Source organism: Hydra viridissima, unplaced genomic scaffold (assembly GCF_058129835.1).
Source record: "Hydra viridissima isolate aposymbiotic clone 2 unplaced genomic scaffold, HvirCarnegie_v1 scaffold_2, whole genome shotgun sequence".
NCBI classification, from domain to species: Eukaryota; Metazoa; Cnidaria; class Hydrozoa; order Anthoathecata; family Hydridae; genus Hydra; species Hydra viridissima.
Genome location: NW_028324301.1, coordinates 5,044,213 through 5,066,584, shown reverse-complemented (window position 1 = coordinate 5,066,584; position 22,372 = coordinate 5,044,213). Strand labels below are relative to the sequence as shown.

The window sequence follows — 22,372 nt, the reverse complement described above, 5'->3', positions numbered from 1 at the left end:
GCTAGAAGCTCATGGTGTGCATCTGGTGGAAACCAGCTTGGAGTGATCAACTATGAGCTATTCTAGCCTAACGAAATTATCACTAGAGAATGTTACCAATATTAATTCATGCAAATGAGTTTTTGTAATTTCTTTAACTTCACTGCTAATATTTAAAATATAATCTTTCTTTCTTTCTTTGCAATCATATCTCGATTCAACTTTTAAGTGGACTCAAGACTGGCTTGTGAAATTTAATATTTCAAAATGTACGGTCATGCACTTTGGCCGAAATAACAAAAAATCACCCTTTTATATCAATGAACAAAAGTTAAACATAACAGAATCTGAAAGTGATCTTGGAGTAATCTTCTCAAGCAATCTGAAATGGAAAAATCATGTAATAAAATGCGTAGACAAAGCCGACCAACTGTTGGGTCGGATTAGAAAATGCTTTATTTGCTTAGATATTAGACTGCTGAGAATACTTTATGTTTCTTTTGTGCGACCACTGTTAGAGTTTGCAGTACAAGTTTGGTCACCTATTCGAAAGGGAGAAAGTGAGTTATTCGAGAGAGTTCAACATCGTGCAACTCGATTAATACCATCACTTAAAAAAATCAACTATGAATATCGTCTAAAAGCTCTTGACTTGACTACATTGACAAAAAGGAGACAACGAGAAGAAATGGTTCAACTTTATAAATTCTTCAACGGTTTTAACGATTTGGAAACAATAAAAAAAATTAGTATTCAAAAAACTCAAACAAGGGGTCACAGCTTTAAATATGTCAAAGAAATCACTAAGCAAGCGTGTCGTGAAAACTTTTTATTTAATAAATCGGCCAATTATGGAATAGTTTGCCAAGCGAGTTGGTTAAAGCACAATCAGTTAACAGTTTTAAAGCAGGTCTTGATTGCTGGATGAGCAGCAATTAAGCAAATCGACTGTCATAGTGTGTTGATACCACATTCACTGGCTCTCACCAATTACAGCATTTACTAATACTAATATATATTTTAAACACTTTCAAATGTTTTGGAGGAAACTCGAATCATTCTCAATAGTTCTTTAAATCAGATCCAGAACATCAAGTTTGACGTTCAAAGAAACATTTTTAAATAGGTGTCTATTAAAATATGATGCTGAATAACTGGAAGAAAACGTCTACACTAGCACAGTATGAAGATTAAACGAGCGAGGAACTAATTTTCGAAACAAACGAGGAAATATTTCTTTAGTGAATTTGATTGGTAACATGATGACAAGAATTTGTACAATTACATAAACATTGTTAGGTATTAAAGGTTTGTTGTATTATGAGGCATTCAAGTATTATATTCACTCAAAAAAGTGAAAATCTCCGACATTTCTGCGTAGTCTAAGCGTTTGTGGATCGTGTCATCGGAATGACTAGAGTTACGGTATATACCGAGATTTAAACTAACTACAATACCGGTTAAACTTTTTTTAACGATATTTTATCGTAATCATTTCGAAGACACTTTTTTCTTCCAATATCATATCGGAATGATAACGATACGGAAATGAAACGATACGTAGACGCTTAGCGTAGTCTTATATCTTGAATGCGTGGCTCCTTTTTAAAACTTTGTTTTCTAAAAACGGCAAATACATGGCTCCATGCTTATTTTTTGCAATAACCTCTGCGGTAAAGAACAAAAAGAAAACGACTCGTGCAGTTTGTGATGATGCGTTCTTAATTTTCATGTCCTGATTATAATTAGTTAATACGAAGTATAAAAGTCATCTCAACTGAAAGATCTGGCATGTTACCTATATTCATTAAAAATGTAATAAATGCAAAAACTTTTTTTTTAAATAAAAAAACCTTCCTATGCTAGCCACATCATCCTCTTTTTTTATTTTTTTTTTCGCTTTTATTATACATCCTCTCCAACAGCCACACCTACTCCGTCCCCGTATGAAGGCAATTTTTGAATGGTCTTATATTTTTTATTTTGAATGGTTTTTTTTATTTCCATTTGTCGTTACATAACAGCGAATTTAGGATTATTTAATTTATACTTGTTAAAATTGGACTGCTAAACCGTATAGAAAGTCAAAAAACTTATATTTTCAAATAAAATGGTTCTACGTATGGTTTTATTGTGTAATTACAACAGTCACATCACGGTGCTAAAAAACCCTCTATAATTTGTTAAGCAACATGGTTACCTCTGGCTGACCTAAATTATGATTTGGTGCCTTCATTTCAAACTCTGAAAACTCAGAAACTGAAAAAGTGAGTTTGTTCATTATGGTTTAAGACGACGCCATTGTAATTTAGATAAGAGGCATGACATTTAGATAAGAAAATGACGTAGCGGAATAAATATGATAATCACACTGGAATGAAGGAATTCTTTAGACAATGCGGCTGAACTGAAAATTTTTTGAATATTTATATATATAAATTCTCAGTTAACAATCAAACTCCAACTTATTCGTTCAAAATCTTGTCGTTAAATAAGAGTTATTTCCAAAAGGCCACTTCTCCAGTCTGGTTTTTATTGAGAATATTTAAAAGCATTTTTATCGGTTTATTTATGTTCACAAAATTCAACTCGTGTGCGCCGCTAAAAAGAGATTTTTATAAATGTTAATTTTTCTGAGCTAAAAACCATTTTGGAAAATACTTCTTCTAAATTGCTTCGAAAAAGTTGAGTCTTCATATTAGATTTAATTGATATTTATAATAGGTTTCGAATCATTTACTGAGCACAGCCAGCATTTACTTGCTTAAGCAGCATCATGCTGAAAGGCAGATAATGCAGCCAAAATGAGTGCTTGCTTATTTTATCATTCGCGTTTGTGACCTGCAAAATGGTAATACTCGAAATAAAACAATTGGTGTGATCTGCAAAATAGAAGAGCACCTATATGTTAATACTTCTTTTTGATTACTAAGCTTATAATTTATTAATGGTGCCTTAAAGATTTAAGGTTTTTTTCAAGTAATATTGTGAAATTTTTTTTCAAAATGATCTTAAATTCAAAAAAAAAAAGAAAAAAAAAAGAAAAACATTTGAAGAAATTTTATTAGTTTTTAGGTCAGCCTAGATATAGATTAAATTAAATGGCTTTACTTTGATGCAATAGAAAGATATTTTTATTTAACTCATTATTTAGCTACACAAAGTTTTTTGCTTTTGCTTCTTTTAGTATGGTACAAGATATTTTTAAAAGTACTTGTTTCTTACCTATAGGCTGCAAGCTAGCTTTTGTAGGGTAGCTGCAGGCAGTACAAACCTATAGCTAACAGACAAAAACCTGTTTGAAACTTAATTTAACTTTTAGAGTGACTAGACATACAAACTATGGTCATGTTTTAACATGCAATTGGGGCATGCAATTGGTTTTCCTCAGTCTTTAAAGCACCAAAAACCATTTGAAAAATCTTTTAGTGAGTTAAGTTGTGAGGTTAAAGAAAATGTTTCTCATGATCAAAGCGCCTCATTGCCTCCTTCATACGATTCAATATTTGGCCAGTTTAAAGACAATCATTCTAGTTCTTGTTCTCTTGAATGCTTGAAAAAGGTTTTGGCTATGTTTGCAGGAACATGTGCGTATACATAATAATTTATTTGGTATATAATTATTTTTATATACATTCTATATAGACTTGTATAAATTCTGTTATACATGCTTGTATATTAATAAAATTTATAAAATTGTAAGTAAAAAAATTTTCCTAATAATTTAACATTTTGTGTTATTTATTGACTTTGGTTATACAGAATATCTAATTAGATATATAGAAAATAAAAGTGTTGATACAAATTTCTTAACTCTGTCTTGATCCAATTAGATCCAACCATGTTGCTCTTTTTTATTTCCTTTTATTTTTGTTTTGTTTTGTTTTTAAATTCATAATTTGACATTAATTAATTAACATGAAAAAGAATACGAAAAGGTTTTGTAAAAAAACTTGCTTTTTAATTAATGATAAGATTTAAAAAATAGGTTTGCTTGGCATGTTTATTTAAGTTAAGATATTACAAAAAGACTTTGAACATGACAGAGTTTTATCTATAAAGTTTTCTTAGAATGATTCAAGGTTGAAGATTATGTTTAAAGATTTTTCTATAGATTTTTTTCCTTGATAATTTACTGAAGCTCACTATCTTTATTTAGTTGGTTGCACTTTATCATTGATGCTTTTGTTGGCTCTGCCATTGTCCATGATTATTATAGGTGCAGTTTTTGTTTATTTTTGTGCGTAAATGTATTTTACTATAAAATGTACAAATTATTTTTTACTTTTTAAATTTCTATTCACATTTTACAATAGGATTTTATTTTCCTAAAGTATTACTGTGTAAATTTTAGGTACATTGTACAAGGATGATTGCCCTATTGAACCTTTTATTCCTATATATCTGATTGTTGGTGGTTCATTTGGCATTATTAAAACTATTGTTATCATTTTTCAAAGAATTCTCTATGGACAAGACTCATTTTCTAAAGATGCTGCTACTGTTGAACTGCCTGAAGAAATTCCTATCGCCTGGATGCTTATTGACAGTGTTCTTAATTTATTCCTTTTCACCTGGTTTGTTGCTGGTAACATATGGGTTTATTCAAAGTTTAAACCTCCTTTTGCTCCACCACCTCATGAGCCCATGAACTACTGCAATAAAACTTTATATATGTTCTCATTTTGGATTATAACCTTGAGTTATATGATCATGGGATTGATTTGCTTATGCACATGCTGTCTTGGTTTGTGCGCAAGTTGTACAGCATATTTTGTTACTAATTCAAGTGAACAAAGAAATGACTTGCATTGAAATGTTAAAATATTTATTATGAACTTATTTATATGGTATTTATATATTAAGATAAAAAAAAGGTTATCAGTTATATTTTTTAAAATTTAGCTTGAAACAAGTGTGCCCAATAAATTATACTATTTAATTGTGTCAAGACAAGGAATTGGTCAAGGTCTACTGGAATTATAAAAAGAGATTGTAATCAATTATTTTATAACCAATATTGTTTTGTATATTTTATATTTATGGAGATGGTTATTTATCTACATTCAAAAAAAACAACAAAACAAACTCCCTAGTTAAAAAAAATGATTAGTTCTTGCAATTTGTTTTTTTAAATCTTCATGGCATGTTCATTTATTACATGGCATGTTCATTTATAACATTGTTTTGTCTTTATTAAATGTTTTTGGTTTTTATACTCAGGGTGACTTAGATTTTAAAAGCCAAGCTTATCAAAATAAAAATCAGCTTAGGGTGAGTTTGTAGTTAAAAGCTTTTTATTTAAAAACTTTATAGCAAACAGGACATACAAAAAGTTTTCTATTTAACAAGATCCCCATCTGTTCATCAGTGATATAAAATAAGTCGATTAAGCTGAAAACGATAAAAAGAGAACTATTTAAAAAAAGAGGCGACAAATAGTAATTCAGTCCGCCCAAATCCAAAAAAAGAAGCCACAATTTAGTTATTTTCTATTGACTTTTTTCTAATAATGGGCTAGGCGAAAATTCTATGATATCTCGTTTTGCAACTTAACTTCTATTGTATCGCGTAAATCTCAAAATGTTTATTCGTTATTGTAACTTAGGTTACGCAACAAAACAGTAGCAAACGAGCTAAAAAGACAGCCGTATTCAAACTTCGTTTTTGTCTATTCATAAGAAGTGGAGCAGTTATTTACCATGCCCTGTCAGATTCTCTTGAGTTTTAAACTATTAATGAATCCCATTAAGACCAATTAAAATAAGAATTCATCTAAACTAATTCAATCCTATGACATTTGAAGTTCGCGCCAAATCCTCTTTGTTTAACTTTTATTGATCGCATGAGATTTTAATCAATACAAACTTTAATAGTGATAAACTTTCAATAAAAGTGTTCTAAATAAATTAAGTAATTTTTTTATGATTGAACTTAATTTTATTGCAGAGATTTTATTTAAGCCTCGTGTACTTAAACAATGTGTTCCTCAAACGAATGTGTTTTTCAACCGAATTTGATTTTTCTAACAACTCCATCCACTAAAAGTTGTGCGTACAACATTTTAGTTGGATATAGTTACAATTGTACATAATTCTTGTTCAAAAATTTAAAATTCGAAGTCTATTTTACACGATACTCGTCTGCGAATGAAAATCTTGTTCTGTTTCATACTGGTAGATACATTTTTTGTACCAGAGTTCAGTTATTAGATTAACCTTTATTTTAACAAACCTCAGACATCATTCAATTGGTCATTTAGAACATAAACAAAACCCTTTTTGTAGTCTTTTCAAAACAGCAACGTCATATCCTGTTGAAGTCTGTTCAGCAAAGTTCTTACCTTTTAATAAAAAAGAATTAAACTGTATTGATCACGTAATATGTGAATTGTGAAAACATTGTATCAGTCACATAAAATCCAAAATAACTTTTATGTAGGCATAAAGTGATTTGATTCTTTAAACAAGTTTAAAGTAATTAGTGGTAAATGCAACAAGACATCTATCAACTCTCTAAAAACCAAACATCACCTTTAAAGTACGAGTTAAAGTTTTGATTCTTGAAGATAAATTGTAATGTCTTTGGTCTTGGAGATGACTTTGGCCTAAACAGGGTTTTTTTCTTTGAACAACCAAAATTTTCTTTGTTGCTCAATCTGCAGATTTATGTTTTGTTGCAAATTCGTGGACATTCTTTTGATAGCTGTTTAAAGATTTTAATATTCTATGAGTTTCAACAATTTCATGGCAAAAACACCTTGTTAAAAACACCAATAATTAGTTTGTTTTGAAATAGTGCAGATTTTTAAACAAATAGCAACCCTAAGTGAAGGTAACTGAGTCAAATATGCATCGCTTTAATCTTCAGTCAATTGTGTCTAACCAAACTTATTTTAAAAACCATCTGTTCAAAACGTTTTTGTTAAAAGACCTCAAAAAAAAAATTGGAGTGTCTTTCACGGAATAAATGGGGTGACTTTGGCCCAGGCTAAAGTCAAAATGCACTTTAAGAGAAGTAATTAAAGACTATCATTGATTTACAGTAACTGAGTTCTAAAATCTAAATGTTCAATAATGTAAGATGAAAGATTTTTTATTACCAATAAAATGAAAAATCAGTGTAAACTCTTATTTTACCAATGAATGTTCAGTCATAACAGAAAATAACAGAAAAGTTAAACGCTCTGCAAGAGCTAAAAAGTGGTACATTAACCCAGAGACAATCTGCTGCTTTTCACAATATACCCAGATCAACATTAACTCTAGATTGAACTCAAGCTTTCGCATTTTTTTTTTTTAAAGATATTTACGTTATATACTTTAAAATCTTCTAGAATTACTGTAGATGTTTTGGAGTCGAGGCGCAATGTGAAAGAGTATTCTGACAAAAAGGCTTCATGATACCACAGTTCAAAAAAATATATTTCAAGTAACGATTGGATAAAATTTTTAAATATAATGAAGGAATATTTAGATTATAAAATACATGGAAGGAACATGTGCTACAAAAAGCACGTTACAACAGATCTAAAAGCGGTTGATTTGACCCTACTAGTTTTGAAGACTGGTTCTTTTCTTTGCTTCAATCAAAACTCAAAAAGGTTCAAAGTAGATATCATTATTAGTCACAACTTATCATCATGCTTGAATATTGCAGTCGTTAGTGCTAAGAACAAAGACTTTTGGTACTCCCAGCAAACTCCGTACAACTCAGCCAGCCATTAGATATAACCTGTTTTAGGCTAATAAAGATCAACTGTCGCAGAATATTATGTGAACTGAAGAAGTGAAAAAGTTGGCGAACCCTTTCTCTTTTTAAAAACGAATTTCCTGAACTTCTAAATTGCTTAATAACCAAGTTAAATGAATACGTGAGTAAAAATCTCTTAGCTGATTTTCGCAAAAACTGGTATATTTCCATTAGTACTATCTCGATTGTTTGATACTTGTGTAATATGACAAGTATAAATTCTACATCCGAATCGACTTGCTAGTCATTTTAAGTTAATTTAAGTAAAGAAAGAGACAGTGACTCAGCTGTTTCCAACAGACTAAAGTTCTACTTGTTTTGTAGAAGCGCGATTTGGTATTTTATAAACTTATTGTCAGTGTTAGATGAAATTAACTAATTTTTACTATCAGTCATTTTTTTTAACTGACGAAAATTAATTTTCTGATTATGTACTTTATGATAATTATTGTCATCAATTTTTTGAACGAATTTTGAAATATATTAAGAATCACATTCAAAAAATAGCTATATTCAATATCTAAATGGTACAATTGGGAAGCTATTATTTGCAGTATATTGTATTAAGATGAACGACGGAGAGTCTTCTGTGGAATGTTGAATCGAAGCATTATTTGTTTGAAAACATCTCAGAAAATCGTCTTTCAATCATCGTTACACATCCGAATTCATAAAACTGTTTGTTTTTTTTTAAAAAAAAAAAAAAAGCAGCGGTTTGCACAAGTCATACGCTAACGTGTGCCTGATCTTTTTTTATTACGTAATTTTCTCATTCAAAAAAACACGGGCAAGTTAAACTAATACGTCCGTGACGCACGATAACCTTAATTAAAGGAAAGATAACTTATATAACATACTCATTTTCCAGACAATAAGAAAACATACAGTGTGCCAATTGCGTCGGTTTGAGATTTTTTAGAAAGTGAAGAGAAAGAAAATGATCATAACTTTTATGTTATGTAATCGGAGTATTTTTCATGTTTAAGTTTTTACATATCATTAAATGGTATATTATTATGCAACAAAACAAAAAAAAAAAAACAATTAGAATTAGAATTAGAGAGCAAGAAGTTCCACAGAATCATTTTTCGTTTGTTTTGACTAAGCACAACAAAACATATATATATCCCCTTTGCATAAATATGGCTGTGTATTTTTTAAAATAATTGGAAGATAGAAATGGCTAAATGTATAACAGTACAAATGTCAATTATCATGGTTGATTTATTAAAATATTTTTTATTCTTTTTTTTTTTATCATAAAAGAAGTTTAAATATTTGAAAATATTTTAATTTCTTCTACGAATAACAACAACAACAACAACAACAACAACAAAAACCAATCAAGTTAAAGCTAACTGAAAAAAAAAAAGAGCTTAATTTGCCTCGCTTAGCACTAAATTTTTTTTAAAGCGAAGAAGTAATCTTAACTCGAAAATTAGCATAAATTATTACGTAACGTAGTCTTCCTTTAAAAAAATCTAAATAAAGGGTAAGTTATTTAACTTATGCCAATACTTTTATTAATATTAGATAACTCAGAGAAAAGAGGAACTTACATTACAGAGATCTCAATTTAGATAGTTCGCAATAATACTTATGTTCTATGTAAAAGTAAAAGTTGTTTTTGAAATTTTAAAGCTGGCAATAAATACATGAAGTGAAGATTATACTGTCGAGTGTCATGCAGAATATGGTTAAATATGTGCCAAAAGGGTTAAGATATTGTGAGCAGAAGAATAACATATCAGAATTGAACACTTTGAAGTTTAGAAATAAGAATGTAAAAGTAAAGAACATTATAAAAGCTAAAACTTCATTGCGCAAAGAGCTAAAAAGTATACTTGTGAAAAATAATAGAATTTTAAACTTTCAAGTAAAACAAGCTGTATTAGATTTTGCAAAGGATTTTTTACAAAAGGATGTTATACAAGAGGATATTTTACAGAAGGATATTCTACAAGAAGACAATTTTCAAGGGGATATCTCACAAGAAGATATTACACTTGATAGTGAAGAAGAGGATGAAGTAACTTTACATGTTAAAAATATATTTACTTGTAAATGTGGTTGGTTTCTTTATAATCCATCAACCCTTCCCTGCGGACACACAACTTGCAAGGATTGTGCTGATAAGAATATGGCATGTGTTATTTGTGGTTATAAACTAAGAGTTACCCCATGTACTAGTCACTTTTTGGAACATATCTTATCAGTTTGGTTTAAAGTAAACTATAATCATGCTAAACTTAAAAAGCAAGCACTAGACTGTTATAAATCTAAAGAGTTTTTTTTGGCTCTTGAAAAAATTAACCTAATAAAAGTAAAAAAAGACCATCATGCACTTATTTTAAAATCAAAAATTAACACCAAACTAGGAAATTACAGGGAAGCTTTACTTGATGCAGATGCAGCATGCAAACTAAACAGTTCTTCAGGAAAATACTGTTATCATCGAGGTATTTGTTTTTCAAATCTTAGAGAACTAGATAATGCTATTGATGCATTCCAAGTATGCTTAGAAGTTGAACCTTTAAATGAAAAGTTATCCACAAAAGTTGTAGCAGCAATTGACAATCTTTTATGTACTCCAGATTTAGATCACTTTAGCAATTTAGAATGTTATGAGAAGCTTTCTTTAAAAAATACTGAATGTCAATCACTTTTATTAAATTTAAATACATGTGAATCTAACATAGAATGTTCTAGGCCTTTATATGATAAAGATTGGACAATTTTTCCTGATGAAAAAATAGAAGCAAAAGAAAAACAGACAAAAAATCCAAGAACTTTTAATTTTATAAATGGAGTACCACAACATCTAATTAAAGAAGAAGACTTTGAGTGTAAAATTTGTTATGATATTTTTCTAAAACCTATTACAACACCCTGTGGACACGTATTCTGTAAAAATTGCTTAGTTCAAACATTGGACTGTAATGCCTGTTGTCCTGTATGCAGGCTTTCATTAACAGATTATCAAGCTTCTTCCAAAACTGAAACTTTTCTAATTGAACAAATTCTGGAGCAGTTTTTTAACAAATTATATAATGAAAAAAAGAAGCAATACAATGAGCGTATGGATCGATTATCAAGGTAATTTTTCTTTGCTGATTTTTTGCATGAAAAATGAATGATTTGGTGTATATAGATAAGTTACATAAAAAGTTAAATTTTATTTTTTAACAAAATTTTAACAAGTTAAAATATTTCTACAACTCAAAACATATAAGGATCAAATATTGATGGTTAAAAGGTAATACCTCGTTCTACATTGATCAAATTTTACAAAGGATTATAAGAGCACTTTCAAATTTGAAAAAATCATTATTATGAGGTATTGATTTTTTTAAATTTGAGCCATTTATAGTGATATGGCTTATGAGTTCTTGTAGGAGTATAAAGAATAACTCTTAGATACTTCTGCATTCTTAAATTTTTGTGTATTACAAGGTATTGTCTATTAATCTTCGATATGCCTATTTCTGTAAAAACAGTTACCTTAATGTATTATCTTAAATTAAATTACTGCTAAATTAATACGATATTTTTTTCTAAAGTTGGTTAGAAGAAGAAATTATTACAACGGTCTTGCCATTACAAAGCTGTGCCTTTTGTGTTTTTTAAATTAAAGGTTTAAAACAATTTTATAAACAATAAAAAGTACAATAAAATTAGATTTACAATAAAATTAGATCGAGGGAATATCTTTTAGAGTCTTGTAGTACTTGTGGGTTTTTTTTAGGAATTATTTCAAATAGCACAATTATTGCCTATGTTGATGTGAAGGCAATTATTGCAAACTGTACCACAAATTATAATAAATAGTGCAATAATTAAGCAGCAATTTATTCAGCACATTAAGGTATCTATAATTATATACTATACATTTGAAAACAAATTGTATTATTATTAACTGAATAATTATTACTTGTATTGGTGATACTGCACAGCATATATATTGCATATATACACTTTAATGATATATATTGCATATATACACTTTAATGAAGATATAATTTACATAGCATGTATATTTATAACATTTACTATTTTAATATTATATATTAATTTTTATTAAGCTTTAAACTTTTGGTTAAAATATCTGAAGAGGCTGCAACTTATTTTTCTTAAAATTCTCTAATTTAAAAACTTATTTTTACAATTTATAAACTTATTTTTACAAAGTGGATAGAAAATTTAACGCTCTTCTTCTGAAAATAATTTTCTTAAAAGACTTCTAGAAACCAATTCTATAATTGCACCACTCATAAGCATGGAATAAATATTTATCTGAATAAAAAAAATTATTCAGATAAATACTTAATTGCAAAATGCATTGTGCCGGAATCAGATAAATTCAAGGTAGAGATGGAGTTTAACGTCCCGTAATGCTTCAAGTTATTTTTTGAAATTTCACTTTGTAGTTGTGTTAAGATTTAAAAAAATAGAAATAGTTTATCATGTCACTATATCATAAAAAACATACCACGTATCTATTTATCTTTTTCATAACCTTAACCTTATATTTATGCGGCGAAAAATGATTTATTTTCCCAATACTTTCGCTTCACTTTTACGTCAGTAAAATTGTCTTTGAGAACTGCGCTCTTCCATAGAGGTCGACATTCGAAATAATTTTTGCATTTTGTCATTCACTATTTGTTTGGACTATCACTCTTTGTGATTTTGTATTTTTTTTTTACAATCTTGTTTAATTTTCTTAATTTAACGAGAATTGGGCTTCCTATGTGAATTCTCTTGATATTCACGACGGATATTTTACGCTAATTAGCATGAAGCAGATTTCTTGGATTCGCAAAACGACGAAACTCTCACCCAAAATATCGAGGGCATGTGGATGAGAGCATAGAAAATTTTAAAAGTCAATGCGACCAAGTCATACTTTTTTTGTCTTTTTCACGAGTTCATGTTTACAATCTCAATACGCAAGTGCCATGTTTTTGGAATTTTCTTGTTTCTGAAAATTTCCATGTATATATATATATATATATATATATATATATATATATATATATATATATATATATATATATATATATATATATTGAAAATCCTGTTTTTATGTTACAAAGTAACGTATGTCAGTAATAAAGTTATTTGTAAATTATTGGAAAAACCTAAATAGTTTTAACGTAATTAATTGACGATTAAGCGCAATATTTTCTAGAGTTGAAACAAAATTAGAGAAGATATTTTAGGTTGGCGGTTGCCGAATATGTATTGATAACAGTGAAATTAAAAACAGAGCTGTAATACTTATGTTTTAGTTGTAGTTGATTTTATAATTACAAACTTACTAATTTTCTGAGTAGGTCTTAAACCAACCACAAGTTTAATCTACCATTTAAAGAAATCGATAAGTGGTTAAAAACCTTTTCAATTTATAAAAGTTATTATCCACTCTTTTGATTGATTGAAAGTGTTCCTTGAAAAGATTTTCTCGTGAGTAAACAAAATTTATTTTTTTATTCCAAAAAATAAACTTTTATTCTGTTTTTACATTCAGAAACCTTAGAAAACCTTGTGTTTTAAATATAATACACACAAATTCTTTGATCAGGCTGATGAGCATTTGATGACATCTCATTCTGTTTAATATTTTACTTTAAGATTTTACTTATGATAAACGATTACTGTTGCCACTAAAACACTATATCTTACTAGCAGTATTACTGTACCCGTCATTGACGTTATTACCGTGATTTTCAGCCTATACCGGCGGCATTACTGCATTCCCGTTACCCTTTAACTCTTAACTGTGCATCAGAAAACCTGAAGGGATTTTTGCATGATTGAGAGACTTGACATAATTCTGCTACTAATCAAACTAGTTGCATCCTTGTTATTTATAGAAAAGAAAAATAAGAAACCTTGATAAACTGTTGTCTCTCTTTTATTACTTGTATTAAAACAATATCACTCATGATAAAAAAATAAGTTCTTTTTTTTAGAGTTGGTATTGATGAAGACGTTGAGATACCACTTTTTGTGTGTGCTATAGCGTTTCCTTATGTCCCTTACCGTTTGCATATTTACGAACCTAAGTATCGCTTGATGGTGAGAGAATGTTTGGAATCCCAATCAAAAAAGTTTGGAATGTGTATACCCAATAATAATGGAGATATATCTGATATAGGTAGAAACGAAGAAAAGTAAAATACGAATTTCTTTATTTCTTAGACAAACCCCTTACTAATATAACCTAAATAATGATGTAATTTTTTTGTTGGACTTTTATTTTTAGGTACTATTTGTGAAATAATGGACTACAAAGCTTTACCTGATGGGCGTTTCGTTATTGAAACTGTAGCCACTCAACGCTTTCTTATTCTAAACAAACAATTTATCAATTCAATGTATTATGGGAAAGTGACGTACTTTAAAGATGTCGTTGAAGATGTCGATCCAGCTATGCTGACAACTATTTCTAGTAGCGTTTATGAGAAGCTACTTAGCTATTTTGCCACACTAAAACAATCAGAACAAGAGTGTATTATTAATACGCTCGGACCACAACCTGAATATAGTAGTGATTTTAAGCTTTCCCCACATGGTCTTCCATGGGTGTGGTGGGGTCTTGCTATGGTGCCGGTTAACCAGACAGCGAAACTCCTGCTTTTACGATCTACATCAGTAATTGAGCGAATGTTGAGTTTGCAAAGATTTTTAAAATTTCTTACTAAAGTTACTCCACAGAGTCTTGCGGTCAGTAGTTGTAGTAAAGTTTAGCAACACTCAAATCCAAATAAATTAATTTAATAGAAGTTTTTTCGATCCAATTTATTCCCAAACACAGTTACAATGGTTTTGATAATGCTGTTTTTACAAGCATTAAAAAAGATGCCCTCTGTTTCTTGTATAAATATCCTATTTATTTTTAAGTAATGTCATATACTTTAATGCTGCAAACTTAGGAGGGCAACTTGTTTCCTCATTTTTTTGAGATTATTTCAACAATTGCCAAAACAAAAGATCTCTTCATTCAAGAGTCATTCAAATCGGTGGAATAGTTTTTAATAGAATCAAATAAATTTATTGATATTTAACCCCCCTGTTCTGAGTCTAAATCTATTCTTCCGATTGAGTTGTCTTGGATAAAAGAAGTGTTTTTAACATAAACTACAGATCTGCTGACATTACCTCAACATTCGTAGCGTAACATTTATTTCCACTTGTAAACCGTAAAAGCATTAAAAAAAAAAAAAGAAAATATTTTTACCTAAGGTTTTTTTACATTCAAAAAAACTATATTCCAGAAGGTTCTTCTGTTTCAACCAGATTATTTATAGTACTGCAGATGTGCTTAATGCCTCTTATTAAATTTTAAATGAAATATTAAAACAAAAATGTTTTAGAGGTAAAAAGATAACGTCAATAGTTAAAAAATCTAAAAGAAAAATTTGAAAATTACAAATTCACAACGTAACAAATGTTTAATAACTTAAAAATGAAGTCTTCTAGGAGGAGATTCAGGTTAAGCGTAGCCTCAGTTTCTTGGGTTTAGATCTCTGTTTTCATTTTCCTTGTTCTTCTTACAGTTACACGATTGATCTGAAGGTTAACAAACTTATTTAGCACCAATAATGCAAGTTAAGTTTTATAAATAAAGCTGAATGCATGTAAGTCACACACATGGACGATATTAACCACTTAATGTACATGCCCGTGTCTGACACGAGCTTTCCTTTCGGGAAATTTTGAATATGCCCGTGTCACACTCGAGCCAACGCATTTTGTTGTAAACAAATTTTTATATGCTCGTTCTCGACGCGGGTACTTATTCACGATGTTTATCTACTGAATGTCACAGCGTGCTTCGATTTACGTATCATAGGATTATGTGCTGTGCCTTTTTTTATGAAATATCATCCAAAATCAAATTTTTAATTTTTTCTAAATATTTTTATTATGTTTTTATGTTTTATTATGTTCTTATATTTATATCTATATTCTATATACCTAAAAAATACAGTTATTTTAAAAAATTGTCATTTTCTTATTTTTGCCCCTACTAGAAAAAATATCCGTGTTACGCCACTGAAAATCCTTTTTTCTTTCTTCCAATTATACATAAATACTAAATCAATGAGAAAAAAAACTGATCATTTTTTGATAGAAAATTCCAAATTAATGTGTGCATTAAGGGGTTAAAAATGTGACACGTGTAAGACATAATATCAAGTTTTTCATAATAGTCAGTTTCGTTCTTTGTCCAGATCGTAAAAATATCACTGATGATTATCAACATGTAATCTTATCATCAGCTAAGTTTAAACTGTAATCACCACGTAGACATCTGAATCTAAGATTCGATACGTGTTAACTTCTCGAGCGTTGAAGACCTTTTAGCAAATTTCTTAAAGCAACTAATTTAAAGAAATTTAAGCGGAATAAAATAAACTTCCTAAGTAAAATTTTTGATGAATTTTCTTAATGATTATGTAAGCATTTGAAATTAAAACTTACAATTCTTTTAAAAATTAATTACAATTTTTTCCCACTTAACCAGATGTTACAGTCAACTTTAAAAGTACTAACATCTAAAAAAGTATCCCAGATGAATTAGTTCCTAGGGGGACAATTATTTCTGGGATTGTGTATCTTGAGGGCAACTTTCCGTGTGTCATTTATTTGGATGCGTTTTCCTGACCCTGTGTGTAATACATTTAACGTTCTTTGGTATCTTGGAGGAAAAATAAAAAAAACAACTTCATACTTCATTTTCAAACTCCAAAAAGGATGTTAAGATTTTTTAATAATATACAAAATGTTTAAGTAAATAACTTAAGGAATAAAAGTAAAGCCAGTAAAAATTAGCATAAAGTTTTTACAAAAAAAATTATTTAAAAACCATATTTCAAAGACCTAAAAAATAGAGCCAAGAAAAACAAAATATATTTAATGTCTCTTCAAATCTCACAAATCAAAGCATCATATAGACTGAAACTTTTTATTTAACGATTAAAATAGTTATTGCCATAATGCAGTTTGAAAGACTAATCATCCGGAATGCTTTCCATAATTTTCTGAAGCTTATCTGCTAACTTTTCTAAACCTTTATCTTCTAAACTATCCATAATCTTTAAAAAAGAAAAAAAAAAAAAAGCAAAGAATTACAAACGTAGCAAAAAAAGATTTTAAAAAGTTTCAAAATAAACAGCATAAGTATTTTTATTTTTTTTTAACATGAAAAAACTTTTAGAGAAACATTTGTAAGACATAATAAAATCCCTTAAGAATAAAAGAGCATCACCTTCACTTTATATTTGACTGCATACATCATTAACTCACTAGCAGCGTTTAAAGCATTAAACGAGTCTTTCTTTCCGTATTTCTGCAAGAAAAAATCAGCGATGGAGAAAACAAAATTCTCTAATAAGAAAACTGAACAAGATTTCATCTCTAATGAGAAAATTTAACGAGACATTTATTTCAACCAAAAGTTTTTTAAAAAAAAGTCGAGTCGTTGAGAATAAGAGTACTTGAGATATTTGATCCAACGATTGTTCAAATTCATTTTCGTTAAAACTTGCGTTACGAACATCTTCGTAAAATCTGAAAAGAGACCGTAATTTTATTTTGAGTACATTCGAAGAAAGGCAACAAATTAATGACAAAAAACTTAAAACTTCATAATCTTATACTTCTTCACGATTTTCTTGTACTCAGGAATTTCTTTTGCGTACAACAATTTATTGGACGGGGAGTTCTAAGAGACAATATAACACAAACTATTATTGGTCTGGACCGTTTAGATAATAACGAACTGCAAATTCATCTTTTAACGACAAAGAAATGAAACACACCACTTACCATTCCCAGTTTATGTTCATCAGGTGAACATGAATCCATAAATAACTAAAAATATATATCGTACTTATATACATATATCATAAATATATAAATATATATATATACATACATATACATCATACATATATTATTCTAACGTGAACCTAAATAGTTTTCAAGTTAACGTATGAAAATAACAAACAACTCCAAATAAAGTATTTTAAAATGATAATATATGAAAAAGATTTTGATAACTAATCACATATGTTTCTTAAAGCGTTTATAATTTTGAACATTTCTTTGATACGGATTAAAAAAGCTGACCTGAGCAATAACAGATAAACAAGAATCTACAGTGCTGGATTTTTTCACATCAAAACAGAAATTAGGATTCTTTATAATGTTGATCCAAAAGCGCAACGGTAAACTTGAAATAAGAACAAGAAAAAGTTTTTAATTACTAAATTTACTTAACAAATTTTAAGAAAAATACATATAAAATGAAGAGAATGTAAATATATATAAATATATATACATAAATGTGTAAAATAAACGGAAACCATATCAACCTATTATTCTTCCAAGTATGATGGACTTCGTTATCGCTGATGTCTAAATTTTTAGCTTCTTTATCCAAAAAGTCAAATAAATACTTTACAGCTAATGGAATGGTCCGCACACCGTTGTCTATTCCGAAAATGGAAGTGAACAAATCATTTACGAACGATTGTAAAGTTTCCTAAAATTAAGGTGAAACATTAATTTAAGAAATATTTTTATATCAAATACTCGCATCTGAAGGATACAAGCGAACAGGGCCAAAAACATGGACGTGGATGATTTTGAAACTCGATCTGCTCAAAAACACAACAACCATAAACTGGTTTAAAATATAAAACAATATCCAGTAAACCTTTCTTTAACTACTGTTTTTACAGATTATGAAGTGTTGTGTAAAATAAAGGTGCTGATCAGTATACTTTACTGATATTACTGTTATTTTACTATCATACAAAACATTCTGGAATAAAAAAAACAAACCTTTGTCTTCAATAACCTTGTAAGAAATACTTCAGTAACCATGTTTTGATCCATGGTTTTACTATGTCGTGCATCAGTGTTCTGCTCCAGTGGGTATTCTGTTGGCTTAACCTACAAAGATTACATATACAATATATACTTAATCTATATCATCAGATACTTATAAAGGACCCTAAGATTTCTAGTAATGGAGATAATCAGTAAAGTTGCAATACTATAAATTTCTAGTAGTTGAAATATCTGTTAAGGTTGCAATACTGAAAAACTCCAGTATAAAAGTCAAGAATTGGGATTCTGGTAAATGAAAGTTACTTTGGTAAATTTAATTAAACAAGAAATAATTACAGAACAGATCCCTTAACACTTTACCACAGATCCTTTGCACTTGCACCATTACAAATGGATTTTATTAGAACATGGAAAGTTCTATGATTTTCTAGAATGTTCTAGCTTTTTGTTTTAATTCATCAATGATACATTACTTTCTAGAAACTTCCATGCAACTATGTAAGCAAGTACAAGTGATTCACTTGACATAAGATGTCAGATCAGAAATCCCATATTCGACACTGCATTTTATATAAATTCCAGCTTGGTCATTCTGTCACTGAGGCTGAATATAACATGTGCTAAGCCCTAGGCCAAGGCAGTATTACTAAACGCACTTGTCAAATTTGGTTTCAATGTTCCATTCCAACGACTTTCAACTCAAGGATCATCTAAGGTCTGTTCATCCAAATGAAGCTTATTCTAAAGCAATGTGCAAACATGTGGAGGAGGATTCAAGACTCAGAAGACTCTGTATAGCCTCCACACTCTGATATTCACATACATCAGTGCTACACTGTCTTCATTGGGACAGGTTCTAACACAACATGAAAAGAACATGCATTTGGAGTTGTACACATTCTTGCTATCCAAAAAGTGACACTTTCATTTGTTTTGAGAACTCCAGGACTCAAAGCAGATCTTCACTAAAAGGTCATGCTGTCATGGGATCATGCATTTCAAGCTTCTCTCCTACCACCACCATAACAGTTGACTAATACTGTCAATAACTGGAAAGATTCAGGTAGAAAGTCACTAAAAACAGTTGCAACACCAAAAGATTTATTTTCTGTATGACAATGTATGGCCACATACAGCAAAATTGACATGTTTTAAGCTTATAGAGATGGGATGGGAGATCATGACCCACTGTATTCTTTAGATATTGCTTTAAGCCACTATCACCTTTTCCGTGCTCTGCAATTTTACATGGGTTGGCAAACATCATTGAAGTTCTTTTCTAACATGTGAAATTGCAAGGGATAAAAATTTTCAAAAATTTAAAATATAAACAATTAACTCACCATGTGCCAAAGCTTTGGTTCATTTACATCTTTTACGTGCAAGAGAGGAGAGCTGGCATGTGATGTTTGAAATGATGTTGAGAGTAAACCTATAAATAAATAAAAACTAAACAGTCAATTGCAGCTTAAAAATTTGAACAAAGTTTTTTTTAAGTAGTTTTTTTACATTTCAATTGAAGACGCATTTGATTCCTAATCAAAGCATTGACAAATTTTAACGTCTGCATTTTAGAGGAAGTAAAACAAAGAACTTTTATTTGGTTCAAAAAAGATAAAAGTTTTTTCTTTTCAAACTCCTCTTTAGCTTAATATCCTTAGTATACAATTTATCAGTCATTCATGAAATACTTAAAGGTCAAAGATGATGCAAAAGTGCTTGAAAATATTGTTGAAATCATGTCACTTTCAGCTTATCTATCAAGAAATTAAAATGACGTTCTGTTTACTGATGAGAGCAACGTTTTTCTTATATTGGTTTTCAACATCTCAGATTTCAAAACATATATTGGATAACCTTCTGCTACTGAATTAGTTGCAGTCAACAGTCAAAGAAGTGGAAAAATTCATTGTATGGGGATATTTTTAAACATATAGACCTATTTACCTGTTAATGCTTACTTTTTTTCATTTACCCGTTTTCACCCATTTTAGCTGAACCCGCAAAGCTTTACTGCACTTCTTACATGACACAAATGGAAATGTATCATATAACAATCTGTACCATATTTATTCCGTTTGTACCTCAATAAAAGATCATTAATGGCATATTTTTTAGCAGAGGAATAGAGATCTCTAACTAAACAGCATGCTGCTATCAATAAATGAATCAATCAGAAGAAGCATCATGTGTCAATACAGCTTTTAGTCATTCTATCAGCCTATTAAAATAAAATTTTTCTGAAAAGCCTATTAAATCTACTAAGTGAAATTTTTTATGCCGAAATATTGCTACTTTAAATATTGCTGACTCATCAGGTTACTGACATATTGCAACATTTTTGAGCTATCAAAACTGTAAAAAGAAAACAGTTCCAACAATATACAATAAGGAGAAAAAGAAGCAAAAAAAAAAAGAACAAAAAACAAAAAAAAAAAACAAAAAGGTAAAGTTGAGTGCTTTTAAATGTTTAAACATGTTTTTATCATTTTATAAAAAGAATTTAATACTTTAATATGGAATTTTAGTGAAATTTAACAGTTAAAGTTGCTGGATAATTAAAAATTAATTCACAATTAAACATGTTAAAGAACTTTAAAAGTTTGTAAAAGAAATAAAACAAGAAGCAATTGTTGAATGTTTAAAAAAAATTAGTTTTTCAAAATATTTAAGTTTGCAGTCACAACAAACCTGATCGCTCAAAATCTGTTATCGAATGTAAAGAAGTGTTAAACTTTCGTTTAAAGCTCTTCAATGGACGAATGGACGGACTTTTCGGAGTTGTCAATTCAATTGTTGGCACTGATGGAACCACTTCAATGGTTCCTGTGCATCAAGTGGAAAGCAAAAATAGAAATGGTTAATATGATTTTTAGTGGATTTTATGGACTTGTTGTTTTTTTTAATCAAATTTAAATTAGTTTGCATGAAAAATGCTGACACTTCAAGTTAATGGAGGAAATGTAAGAAATACATATAAATCAACCTGATCCAAGTTCGTATGGAGAAGGTGTTATCCCTGCAGGAGCTAACCTCAAATTTGTTTGGTCTGGAACCTAAAAGAAAAGAAAGCAAAAATTAACTACTGAAAAAAAAAAAAATTTCTTGGAAAAAGAGAAATTGTTATTAACTTTGTAATGTTCTAAAGTGTTTAGTTTTTTCCATTCTACAGAAGTATCATTTGTTGCATCTTCATCTTGAAGCACAAGTAATGCACCATTGGCTGATGCCAAACCTGTAATAAAAATGTAACAGAAATTACAGATCAACATTAATAAAACACACACATACAAATGAGTGTATAACATTTTAAAGTATATTTTAAAATACATTTACTAAAGATGGAGATAAAGAAACAAAAGGAAAAATGAATATACCAAGCGATAACTCATCAGCAGAAGGCCATTCTCTATATGGACGATTCTAAATATAACCATGTGTACATAAATGATGAAAGTCAACTCATAGAACAAAACTTTTGAAAGAAGGTAGTCTACCTTGTATATATACTTGATAATTTTCTCTTTAGTTTGTGTTATAGTATCACAGGTAAGGACAGGAATTCCTTCATACCTTTTGCTTACATCTTCATCAATATATTCAATATTCAAAAAGATAGTCTAGAATTGCAAAAAAAAAAAAAAAAAAAAAAAAAAAGTATTGATGTAACTGTAAAATATAGGATTTTTAAAAAAATTAGTGTAAAAATGCTGTAAAGTTAGTTTAGATAATGTTTTAATAAACTCATCAAAGATTAAGTAAAACCATAATAAAT

General features: G+C 29.2%; 3 protein-coding genes and 1 long non-coding RNA gene across 9 annotated transcripts in view; 3 read left to right on the top strand and 1 right to left on the bottom strand.

The window, feature by feature from the left end:
* Nucleotides 1–2,555: 2,555 nt before the first annotated feature.
* LOC145194352 (transmembrane protein 272-like) lies at nt 2,556–5,314 on the top strand. Of its 3 annotated transcripts, none has more exons than XM_080071983.2 (3): nt 2,556–3,566; nt 4,139–4,198; nt 4,334–5,314. In XM_080071983.2, exons 1-3 carry the CDS (start codon nt 3,338–3,340, stop codon nt 4,792–4,794), a joined length of 750 nt encoding a protein of 249 aa, XP_079928109.2. In that variant the 5' UTR covers nt 2,556–3,337; the 3' UTR covers nt 4,795–5,314. The 3 variants fall into 3 exon arrangements, with proteins under 3 accessions (XP_079928109.2, XP_089936512.1, XP_089936511.1); XM_090080386.1 differs by having other exon boundaries at nt 3,323–3,591; XM_090080385.1 differs by lacking the exon at nt 2,556–3,566 and adding an exon at nt 4,005–4,061.
* Nucleotides 5,315–6,470: 1,156 nt separating this feature from the next.
* On the top strand, nt 6,471–8,176 carry LOC149891651 (uncharacterized). The gene is made up of 2 exons (XR_016450026.1): nt 6,471–7,057; nt 7,316–8,176. It is a non-coding gene; the product is annotated as an uncharacterized LOC149891651 (long non-coding RNA).
* A 460-nt stretch (nt 8,177–8,636) lies between these two features.
* Nucleotides 8,637–14,519, top strand: LOC145183348 (LON peptidase N-terminal domain and RING finger protein 3-like). 3 transcript variants are annotated; one of them, XM_080058683.2, is made up of 3 exons: nt 8,637–10,827; nt 13,707–13,891; nt 14,000–14,519. In XM_080058683.2, exons 1-3 carry the CDS (start codon nt 9,416–9,418, stop codon nt 14,482–14,484), a joined length of 2,082 nt encoding a protein of 693 aa, XP_079914809.2. In that variant the 5' UTR covers nt 8,637–9,415; the 3' UTR covers nt 14,485–14,519. The 3 variants fall into 3 exon arrangements, with proteins under 3 accessions (XP_079914809.2, XP_079914817.2, XP_089934913.1); XM_080058691.2 differs by having other exon boundaries at nt 13,707–13,907; XM_090078787.1 differs by lacking the exons at nt 13,707–13,891; nt 14,000–14,519 and adding an exon at nt 11,477–11,591.
* A 1,952-nt stretch (nt 14,520–16,471) lies between these two features.
* Nucleotides 16,472–22,372, bottom strand: part of LOC145182547 (plexin-A4-like) — a 34,704-nt gene continuing 28,803 nt past the window's right edge. Inside the window, exons 28-41 of one of the 2 annotated variants that reach the window (XM_090077395.1) lie at nt 22,095–22,217; nt 21,975–22,020; nt 21,729–21,832; nt 21,584–21,653; nt 21,289–21,423; nt 19,941–20,029; nt 18,589–18,699; nt 18,117–18,286; nt 17,872–17,974; nt 17,569–17,613; nt 17,400–17,464; nt 17,238–17,310; nt 17,009–17,089; nt 16,472–16,835 (exon numbers count right to left, since the gene is read on the bottom strand). In XM_090077395.1, the coding sequence (XP_089933521.1) occupies nt 16,752–16,835; nt 17,009–17,089; nt 17,238–17,310; nt 17,400–17,464; nt 17,569–17,613; nt 17,872–17,974; nt 18,117–18,286; nt 18,589–18,699; nt 19,941–20,029; nt 21,289–21,423; nt 21,584–21,653; nt 21,729–21,832; nt 21,975–22,020; nt 22,095–22,217 (1,299 nt within the window). In that variant the 3' untranslated portion in view covers nt 16,472–16,751. The remainder of the gene's footprint in view (nt 16,836–17,008; nt 17,090–17,237; nt 17,311–17,399; nt 17,465–17,568; nt 17,614–17,871; nt 17,975–18,116; nt 18,287–18,588; nt 18,700–19,940; nt 20,030–21,288; nt 21,424–21,583; nt 21,654–21,728; nt 21,833–21,974; nt 22,021–22,094; nt 22,218–22,372) is intronic. The other variant, XM_090077397.1, reaches the window with a different exon arrangement.